A 10687-nucleotide genomic window follows, 5' to 3' on the forward strand; every position below is an offset into this window, starting at 1 on the left:
TGTGTACTTTCATCAATAAATAAGCGAAAATGAAGCTAAGCCTGGAACAGGAAGGGTTTAGATAAATGTGCCAAGGATGTACAATTAGCAAACTTATAAATGATCTGGTAACAGTTTAAATTATAACCTCATTTTGTTGCTATTGCATTCATATTTATTCTCAGTGCTGGATATTTAAGGCACTCAATGATGTGGGCCTTGATTTCTGGTCTCCACTAAAGGAGTGCTCTAACTTTCACAAGACTTGTATTCTGCACCCCCAAACCAAACTTCAGCAGTATTTAACATGCACACATTTGCTAATTACTCCTGATTATTCCAGTGCTACATCATTTACTTCATAAATACTGGTCGAGACTATCAGATGCCAAGCAGGGCAGGTACTGCTATGGATGAGTAAGAGCAGTAAAGTTGTTCAAGACACGATGTAAAGCAGAAAGGTGCATACTGTTATCCTTTTGGCGGCTGCCCATCCAGTAGAAACACAATGTGCAGACAGAATTCTGGCAGAGGAATGGACTGTTCTCTGATGGCCAAGCAGATGCAGCAAATGAAATAGGCACGAGCCTGTCCTTGGACAGGTCCTGTTTGCTTCATTCACAAAGGAGAAAAATGAAAGGAGCAACCAAAAAGTGTACATGGTGAAAATATAAAAAAAAATCTGAATGGAAATAAAAAAATAAAGATGGTGGAAATACATGGAATAAGTCTAGAGCAGAAGAAAATATGTGGCTGAGATAGTAGAGGGCTGTCTGAAAAAGCAAAAAGCCTGTTTACCACAGACCACTCTGACTTTATAGGCGACCTCATGGGCAGCAAAAACAGTTTGAAAACAAGACTACTGATAGATAAGCTATGCAATGTTTAGCTATTTCCTATTAGGTATTAGCACTGGATTCCCAAGGACTTCGACCAAAAATGAAGCAAGTTAAAAAAAAATTGACATCTGATACCAGCATATATTTACTTGTGAGTCTATTCAAGCACAGCTTTGAGGCTTAACAACATCTCCATCTTCATAATATCTCTGCAAGGTAGGTAAAAGCAGTATGATTCTTCTCAGTTGTGCAAGAGAAACAGCTCTAGAGAAGCTAAGTCACTTGTCTAGTCACACAGTAGATGTCAGGGACAGTGCTTTGGTCTCTGAATTACCATCCCAGTGTCATGATGTCTGTGAAAGGTAGCTTGGTTGTTGTGGAAAACTACAAAAACTGGAGGCAAAAGGAAAAAGCAGACTTATTTGGTTAAATCCAGTTCCACTGATATCAGGAAAATCCACTGTGTTTAAGAATAAAAGTCAAATCACTGTTTATGGAAACGAATTAGAATACATCAAGATTTTCTGTTGGGTCTTGTAGGTCTGGAGAGAAACTCTCCCTCTCTGCCTTACATTTTCCTCATCCTCTTTTTACAGCGCTGGTTGAAAACAGGGGAGGACCCCATGAGGCTGTCAGTGGAGTGGGAGCCATAGCTGCTGTCTGAGTCATCAGGGCTCTGGGGGATCCCAGCTTCACTCATGCCTGACATGGGCTCCTCGAACACATCGCTGCCCAGCACGCCATGCCCAGAGACGTTGCCTTCTTCACTCTCTTGCGGCTCCATTTTCACGTGGGCCAAGTTCCAAAGAAGTGAAGCATTTACTTCTGTACCTGGGAATGGAAGAAGAATGTAGAACTAACTAGCAGTAAGAAAGGCTGGAACAGGGCTTCCCTGGTGGCACAGTGGTTAAGAATCTTCCTGCCAGGGCAGGGGACACGGGTTTGAGCCCTGGTCCGGGAAGATCCCACATGCCACGGAGCAACTGAGCCCGTGCGCCACAACTACTGAGCCTGTGCTCTAGAGCCCATGCTCTGCAACGAGAAGCCACTGCAGTGAGAAGCCCACACACCACAACAAAGAGTAGCCCCCTGCTCGCCGCAACTAGAGAAAGCCTGTGCACAGCAACGAAGACCCAACACAGCCAAAAATAAATAAATAAAAAAAATAAATTTGTTTAAAAAAATCTATTATAAAAAAAATAAGGCTGGAACAAAGTAGGAGACATGCACCACCCAGGGCCAACTGATGACCTTTGAGGTCAGTTTTCACTCTGATTCTCTACTTGGCTGGAGAATATGGTGGTTATTCTCTGCTCAAACAGTTACCAACTCTAAATATCTTCTTTTCCACTTCCTCACCCTCCTTTACCCCAGCTCATCCACCTCCATTTTCCCTAAACTAGGGAAGTAAAACTATGCTCGTGGAAAGATTCATGGTTCAAAGGCAGGCACAACCATGGGCTCTTAGTCAGGTGTTACATTGGCGTGTACTTTTATGGGGCTGTCTTGTTTTCCTGCCTTGTGTTTGGGTCCCTGGTCCTCTCTCACGTTATGAAAAGTTAATGACCAGTACGAAATGCTGGCAGCTGTTCCCAGACTGCTGAAAAGAGACATGACCCCTACATCTGCAACAATTTCTTTTTGGCTCTCCTGCCTCTGTGTCTTCTAGCAACACTGTTCTGTGGTTATTACGTCTTCCATGGTGAAAGGCTCTCTGCCCAATACTTTAAAAAATGTGGCCTAATTCTGTTTAGGCTACACTGAAGGACTGGCTATTTGCATCATTTGTGCATTGATGACATGACAATTTATATTTGTAAAGAACTGAGCGTCTAGACTAATTTGCAATCTAACTGACTTAGGGATCAAGTCATCTAGTTCTGAAGGTAATCACAGGGTCTATCTGGAAGAAGAGGCCAGCCGCCTGTAACTGGGTTGCCCTATTTCAATTCCTTTCAGTTCCAACTTGTTGGGGGGTACTTTAGCAAGGAACCCCAACTATTCAAACATCCCTGAGCAATTAACATTACTCCATCTATCTGGAAGTTGCCTTAATCAATTCAGTACAAGCAGCAGGAAAGACCAGAATACAGAGGACAGGAGGCCATCTGCCCACCCAGCTGGGTCAGCTGAATTAACTCTGGTAATCACTTATTGCATCTACATCCTAACTAGAAATAATTTTAAAGAATGTCTGTAAAGCTCTGCTAGTCCTTTCTTCCTTAATTACAAAGAGAATGTTGGTATCTGTAGATCAGTGAAGCTATATTCGTTTTCACACTTTCCATTCTCCTGCCCATCCCCACTTTTGTTCTTCCATCTCCAGAGTTTGAATCCAAAACGCAAGAAGTACTGAGACTGGCAGATCTCCCAGAATCAAAATGGGTAAGTTGTTTTCTCTTACTTGAAGCCTGTGGTGAAGCCTCGACCTCCAGGTTAGATGGGAAGCGTTCACTCTGAGCCCCAAGGACTCCCATGGGCAGTGACTGGTCTCCAGAAGCAAGGTCAGCCTCCAGTTCCTCACTGACAGGGAAGGTGATGTCGCTCACAGGTTCCTCCTTGATCTTTACAGGTTTAGTGTCCTCTGTGGCCTTCTCAGGATTGACAATCCTTTCATACTCTTCAGAGAGCTGCTTACTAATCTGTTGGCAAGCAAGAGTCAATTTTCCAAGTTAAAAGCAAGTTGGATAGTCAGCTTGTGGCATCCATGGAAAAGCCAACAGAATATGAATATGCATAAAACATCACTGCCAAAGGAAGGAATGTGAGTTTGAAATTCGTAAATGACAGAGACATGTAAAGAATATCTGTTTAGCAGAGAATGTGTATGTCATTAATTAAAAGGTAAATAAAGGTGAAAAATATTTAGACTATTATATCAGAACTGGGACAAAAGATCACATTTTTAGCTATAAAAATTAAGATTTGACATAGGTGCCACAGGTGGATGATGAACACTGTAGGAAATCTGGATCGCTTAGCAAAGACAACTGGGTGTTAAGAATTCCTTACCATATTTTAGATTTGGGGAAACCGAAACAGTGAACAAAATGCCTCAGGCCACAAGGGTTGAAGAGCTCAGATATTTCTGTTTCTAACCAAAAATGGTGTCTCCCCCACCACACTCCACCCTTGGGCAGCATCACCTCATTCTGTTTTGTTTCTTTCTCATAGCACTTAACGCCATCTGAAATTATTTTGATCATTATTTGTTTACTTGTTTTTGTTTCCCTCTCAACAAGAGTGCAAGCTCAAGGAACTTGTTAACTGCTGAATCTCATAGTGCCTGACTCACAATAGGCACTCAATAAATATTCGTTGAATAAAAGCATGCTAACCACATGCTATAATTTCACTGACTAAAGGAGACCCCTGAGTCTGGCCACGTCAGTGATGAGGCCAGTGGAACACAGCCAGGGCCGAAGAGGAAAGCAGGGTAAGTCCACTCTGTTCCAAGACCCTGTACTCTGCACCCTAGAGCAAGTGTTAGGGATCCTGCTGGACACCCCTAGATTACACATCTTTACCCACTTCTCCTCAGGGTCCTCTCACCTGCAGCATGTAACTGTGATAGTCCTTGATGCGGTGCTGCCAGAACTTCTGGAGGGAGAGCACGCTGCCAATGCCCACTTCATGGAAAACCTGCTCCATCACGTCGGGGAAGGGAGTCTGCCCCAGCCGGGCTTCCTGATCCACAGCAAAGCGCAGCAACTTGGTGAACTTAAGACAATACTCGTGTGCCACATCAGTTAGGGTCTCCAGGACACTTTCGTTAGCACACTCAAAGCCTGCGTGGGCTAGGATTGTGGCCACTGCCTGGTAGAGGAGCTGCCGGCAGGAGTGCCAGCTGAGTTCAGTCACAGGTTCCCCTTTTCCACTGAAAGCGGAGACATGCTAGTGTTATTAGTGCTCTTGCAAAGGGGTGACCTGTCCTGTCTCCCTAGGAAATTTACAATCCCAATCAAACCACCGGCTCAGCTTTCCAGGGGAATTCTAGGCAGGTTACATAGCCCAGTGCCATCTTGTTGCTGTCAGGGCATGTCTCAACAACCCACAGTCATATCCCTGAGCTGCTCCAATTACATAAAGTTTGAACAGGCAATAGATGCCTGTAGTAAACAGTATAAAAGGGTATCTAGTGAAAAGGAAGTTTCCTTCTCCTTATAACAACTGCTGGATTTTGATCACTTTTAGGATATGATTAATTTTAAGAGTATAGCTCAGATACTGCTCAGTGGTGCTCTATTTCACCAGAACATAGGTTCCTCACATGCTGGGCAATATATGGACTTCTAGAAATTCACAGTCCCAATTAGGAGATTCTTATTTAACTACAACAGACCATTTGTAAAGCTGGGAAAGGAACTCAATTTTATAAAAGCAATTTAAAACATATATAGCTTACAAAGCATTTTTATCCTGTTTTATGCTGTGAAGTGGGTAGGGGTCCATATTTCTTCATATTCCTATCCGGCAGGTGAAGAAAATGAAGTTCAGAGGGGCTGACTTGCCAAAAGATTTTGGGTATTATTAAGTGATAGAGCTTCTGCCTTTAGATCCCATGTTCTTAATAATACACTGTTTTGCGCCTAATCACTATGACAAAGATCCTAATCTTTCCCAAACAAAATAAAAAACCTCAAAAAACTGTCTGGTCTCCTAAAAATAACTTTTAATGAGCTCCTAACAATTTACCCGCTCTCCCGAAATTTCCTATCTTCTGCCTCCCTCTGACAAAGTAAATAGATTAAAAAAAGATAGGGTACAGAAAATTACTTTTCCCTGGTCCATACTTGGCACGCGTCACCCTGTGCTTGCTGTACAGAGTGCCTGAGGAGCTGCACACCCATGCTGCTGTTATCTGCTCAGTAGCAACTACTGTAATTCACATAATAATTGGAACATAAGAAAACCAACTGCCTAATAACTTTTCATTCACTGTTTGCATCATCGTTTCCCATGGCCAGTCTCTCTGGACCAAAAGCTAAAGGCTTCAGAAGTGCCTAATAAACAGAGCTAAATCAGTATTGCTTTGCTTAATATGTGGACCCATTTCAAAGGAAAATAATTCTTCCCGTACCCCCATAGCTGATGCAAATTATTTTTGTACACCGTTTCTTAAATATGTATAAAACAAACTACGTTTAAACTTCTGATGTTCACAGAATCTTCCTAACAATTAAAATTAGAAAATTGTCACAAAAGTACAAATTCTAAATAATAGCATCAATTTAATATGAAGGACAATATTATTTTGTTAAAGGTAAATTGCTCTCAAAATGTAAACTTGGTAATGATTCCCACAGAGTAAGTGTGTTGAAGTTAGGCACATCTATACTAACACGGGGCAAGCATGTAACGACACAGTTCTCCCTCCCTTTTTCACTATTCCAATGTCTTCAGAGCCTTTGATTAGACAATACACCATGACATTTTCTGGCCTTCATCTGGCCCAACTGCAAGCCTTACTTAACAAGTCTATTTCTGTTCTTTTCTCATTAGTTTGGGACAATTAAAATAGTAGCAACTATTATCATCAATAGGCAGATGCACTAAGTGATATACAATATTACTTATGTAGTATTTTTGCCAACATTTCATTTGAATCTAATCTTAAGGAAATAATCAGCAAATCCAGTCTGATTTGGGACAGCCTACAAGTGACCTAAACTCTTAAAAAAGATTAATATCATGTATTATAAAAGGGGGAAGCTATTCTGGCTTAAAAGACACTAAAGAGACAGAGAAAGACAAATACTGTATGATATCATTTTTATGTGGAATCTAAAACAAACTAGTGAATATAACAGAAAAGAAATAGACTCACAGATATAGAGAACAAACTAGTGGTTACCAGCGGGGGAGAGGGAAGAGGGGCGGGGCAAGATAGGAGAAGGGGATGAAGAGGTATAAACTACTATGTATCAAATAAATAAGCTACAAGGATATATTGTACAGCACAGAGAATATAGCCAATATTTTATAATAACTTTAAAAGGAGTATAATCTATAAAAATATTGAATCATGATGTTGTACACCTGAAACTAATATAGTATTGTAAATCAACTATACCTCAAAAAAAAAAAAAAAAAGACACTGAAGAGGTATAACAACCAAATGCAATGCGTGAATCTTTGTTAGGTCCAGGACTGGGAACAAACATACCTACAAAATATATTTTGGAGACAACTGGAGAAATCTGAATACAGACATATTAAATGATAGTATTTAATTAGTGTTCATTTACTTTGACGTGATAATGGTTATTGGGATTGTGTAGGAAATTTCCTTATTCTTAGGATAAGTTGAAGAATTTAGGGGTGAAAGAATGCTGAAGAATTTAGGGGTGATATATTGCAATGTCTGCAACTTTAAAATATTTGGCAAAAAAGGTCTTATGTGTATATGTATATATATATATGTTTGTATATTTGTGTGTAAATGTGTGTATATACACTTACACATACGTGAGAGAGAGAAAGTAAATGTGGCAAAATGTTAACAATTGGTGAATCCAGGTGAAGGGTATTTGGGTGTGTGTCATACTATTATTTAAACTTTTCTATAGGTCTGACAAAGTTCAAAATGAAAAGGAAAAAGTAATTATTTGGCACCAAATGCAAACTTTCACACTGAAACCTAGTAGTAGCCCTAGGTTATAAGGCAGTCATTCAGAGGACCTGGAGCAGGGCTTCTCAAATTGAAATATACTTATGAACATTCTGGAGGTCTTGTTAAAATGAAAATTCTGATTCAGCAGGTCTGCATTTCTAACAAGCTCCCAGGTGATGTTGATGTTGCTGATCTTGGACCAGATTTTGAGTAGCAAGGATCAAGAACATTTTTCTATTATTATTTCTTAAAGTATGTTATCAAAATGAAGATACACAATTAAAAATTCTTGTATAGAACGTGGAGATTCCTAATAGTATGAGAATAAGTCCATGAATCTCATTTTAAGGGCACTGAGCTAAACCCATATTATACCTTTTAATGAAACAGAAGGACTAGACTCTGAGGGCTATGCGACCATGGCCTATTTTACAAACTAGTGTAGCACTTACTCCTAGTAAAGTACTTGGCACATATTAGGCACTCCATAAATATTTGCTGCATCAGAAAATAAAAAAATAACAGACTCTGGATTCGGAAGATCAGGGTTCAAGTCCTAGACTTCCCACTAATTACCTGAGCAACTTTGGCCAAGGCAATTACTCTCATCCTCAGTTTCCTCCTGGAAATGTGATTACCTGCTTAACACAGTTGTTGGGAAGATTTTTTGAGAAAAGTAAGATATAGCAAAGCCTTGCCTTACCGATAAAAGTCACTCTCTGGGTCACTGTGCCGGATGTGGAATGGGGCGCTGGGATTCTTACAATCTAAAGGAAGGAGGTCATCAGGAAGAGGAGGTGACCCAGGGCAGGACGGAAGAGGCTCACTCTCTTCGGTCTTTACACCTTCCGTCTGTTGCTGGTTCTGGGCCTGAGCTGTGGCAATGAGGTTACGCAGACGTCGGTTGTGCTGGATCAGCTGAATGGTATGGATGGTGAGGCTGCATGGCTCTGAGGGGATATCCAACATAGTGGGGGGCTTGGGCTTGTTGGCTGAGGGTTGGTGCAGGGGTGGGTCATGGACTTCTACCAGTCGGAACTCCCGAGGGAGCAAGTCAAAGGAACTTCTGTTGGTCTGGCTTGATGAGATTGGTATCTCTCCCCAGTATCTCAACATTTTGGAATAAGAAAGGAAGAGCTTTCAAGTTAAATATAGATGATATCCGAAAAGCAGTGTTTTAAAATCTCTAGCAACTGCAGGTTATGGGCTTCTGTAGTGAAAAATATGAAGTCTAGCCAGTTATTTACATAAAAAGTAGGCAGTTCAAGACCACTTAGAAAAATGTCAGTGTCAGCAACACTGTAGGACCAAGGATGTTCTCCCTGAAGAAATTAAGAGAAATATAACTGTTAGATGCCAGTCATCACAATCACACACTAGGACAATTCCTACTGGACTGAACCACAAGGTAGAGTTTGGGTCATCAGTAGATTAATAGCTGCAAGAGTATCGGGGGCTATAGTGTCCATATTTTCCATCTCACCCTACTAACTCATCACGAGAACTGCCATCATACCCAGTCCTGAACGATTTGCAAGGCAAATACTTCTCAGAGTATCTTGACACATCTGTCCTGGATTAGTAGGAGAAAAGGGAATAGAGTTAAAGATAGGAAAAGGTGGTTCTTTTTTTTTTTTTGATGCAGCTTGTAGGATCTTAGTTCCCTCGATCAGGGATAGAACCCAGGCCTGGGCAGTGAAAGTACCGAGTCCTAACCATTGGACCACCAGGGAATTCCTGAGGTGGTTCTTAATTTGTGAATGCCAGGCATGGGAACCTTTAACAGGTCCTGGTGGAAAAATTTATGAACCACTAACCTAAACGGTCTTATGCATTCAACTTGACGTATACAGGGAAGAATCTCAGATATCTGCTGTCTCCTAACGAATATCCCTTCCTTCAGTCTCTCCTTATATCTAATCTACTCTCTACAGTAATGCTAGAATTAATATTTTAAACTCATTGCCTATTGGAAAAAAGTCAGTCAAAATTTTTTTGGTTTACCATTCAACAACATTTACAGTCTGGCTTCAACTCACCCTTCCAGATTCATTGCCCATATGTCTCTTCAAATTCAACAAACATTTACCGAATGCCAGGTATCATGTGAAGAGATAAAGACTAATGCAAGATCCTTACCCTGAAGTGAGGGAGAAAAACATAAAAAGGACATTTCAATATTAAAATGTGTGGTAAGAGCTGTTCTAGAGACACAGACCTGGTGCAGTGAGAAAACACAAAGGAGGAACTTCCTGGAGAAAATGATCACTTTAGATCTACCAGTATCAGACTACTCAGGCTGAGAATGCCATGCATTTTCACAGCTTAAAGATGTGATCTCTGCCAGAGATGCCCTGACACCCACCACATCCCTGGCAGACTTGTATTCATTCTTAAGTATGGCTTAAGTCACCACCCTCTATCACCTCCCCAGTACAACTCCCTTCATCATATTCTCACAGCACTTTGCATGTCTCCATCACAGCATTTATCCCTATATTTAAACTAGTACTTATCTCAATTTTATTCTTCCATCTAGCTCTCACAACTGTGATCTTAGTACAGTGAGTGCCTACTACATGCCGGGCTTTGCCTTTACTGTTAATTCCAATCTCCCAACTTCTCTATGAAGTAGATACTATTATTACCCCACTTTGCAGATGTGGAAGCTGAGGCCTACTGTCTTGCCTAATGTCAGAAATGGCTGAGAGGGAAAATCAACACGGCCAGGCTCCAGGGCCTGCACTCTTAACAACTACACTATGCTGCCTCATTAATTGGTTTCGGAAAGAATAAAAGAACAAACGAATAAATGAATGAACCAAGTGACAACAAAAATCGCCCTCTCCCCTAGCTTCACCGAAAGGAGCACGAAGGACAGACACCAAGCACAAGCAATGCCCAAGTCCCTAGGGGGGGCTCCTCCGTCACCGTCAGCAGGCGCAGGCGCCAATCACAGGGTCCTGGGGTCCCCTAATGCTGGGGCAGCCATGACACAGGGACATCTGGACCTGGACCGAGGCAAGGAGGCTCCACTATGGACTGCCACGTCGCAGGTGCGGGGCTGGGCGGCTGTACGACTCCGAGAGGCCCGAGACAAGGGTCGCGTCAGGCCCGGAAAGCTGGTGTGTTGATTAGTGATTCAAGGCTGCCGGAAGCGCTTCTTCTCAATCAGGCGCTGCCACAGGAAGTCGTTATAACCCAGTTGCAACCTCTAAAGATGTCCCCATTGCGACAGTACCTCGACCGCCTTTTT

General features: G+C 41.7%; 1 protein-coding gene across 3 annotated transcripts; it reads right to left on the minus strand.

Annotated features, from left to right (window-relative positions):
- Positions 1-95: 95 nt before the first annotated feature.
- On the minus strand, positions 96-10550 carry SUPT7L (SPT7 like, STAGA complex subunit gamma). Of its 3 annotated transcripts, none has more exons than XM_082851846.1 (6): positions 10363-10550; positions 9471-9571; positions 8135-8753; positions 4371-4695; positions 3223-3460; positions 96-1649 (listed from the first exon to the last, which is right to left on the minus strand). In XM_082851846.1, the coding sequence occupies exons 3-6, from the start codon at positions 8545-8547 to the stop codon at positions 1387-1389; spliced, it is 1239 nt and encodes a 412-aa protein (XP_082707972.1). In that variant the 5' UTR covers positions 8548-8753; positions 9471-9571; positions 10363-10550; the 3' UTR covers positions 96-1386. The 3 variants fall into 3 exon arrangements, with proteins under 3 accessions (XP_082707972.1, XP_082707971.1, XP_082707973.1); XM_082851845.1 differs by having other exon boundaries at positions 8135-9004; XM_082851847.1 differs by lacking the exon at positions 10363-10550 and having other exon boundaries at positions 8915-9498.
- Between the last annotated feature and the right edge of the window lie 137 nt (positions 10551-10687).

The sequence above is a fragment of the Leucopleurus acutus genome (assembly GCF_964270905.1).
Source record: "Leucopleurus acutus genome assembly, chromosome: 12".
In the NCBI taxonomy this organism is placed as follows: domain Eukaryota; kingdom Metazoa; phylum Chordata; class Mammalia; order Artiodactyla; family Delphinidae; genus Leucopleurus; species Leucopleurus acutus.

Coding starts and splice junctions, on each gene's coding strand:
- SUPT7L (XM_082851846.1), bottom strand. CDS start 8,547: ATGTTGAGATACTGGGGAGAGATACCAATCTCATCAAGCCAGACCAAC. Junction 4,696..8,134: donor CCAGAGAGTGACTTTTATCG/GTAAGGCAAGGC, acceptor CTCCGCTTTCAG/TGGAAAAGGGGAACCTGTGA. Junction 1,650..3,222: donor GGCTTCACCACAGGCTTCAA/GTAAGAGAAAAC, acceptor TTCCATTCCCAG/GTACAGAAGTAAATGCTTCA.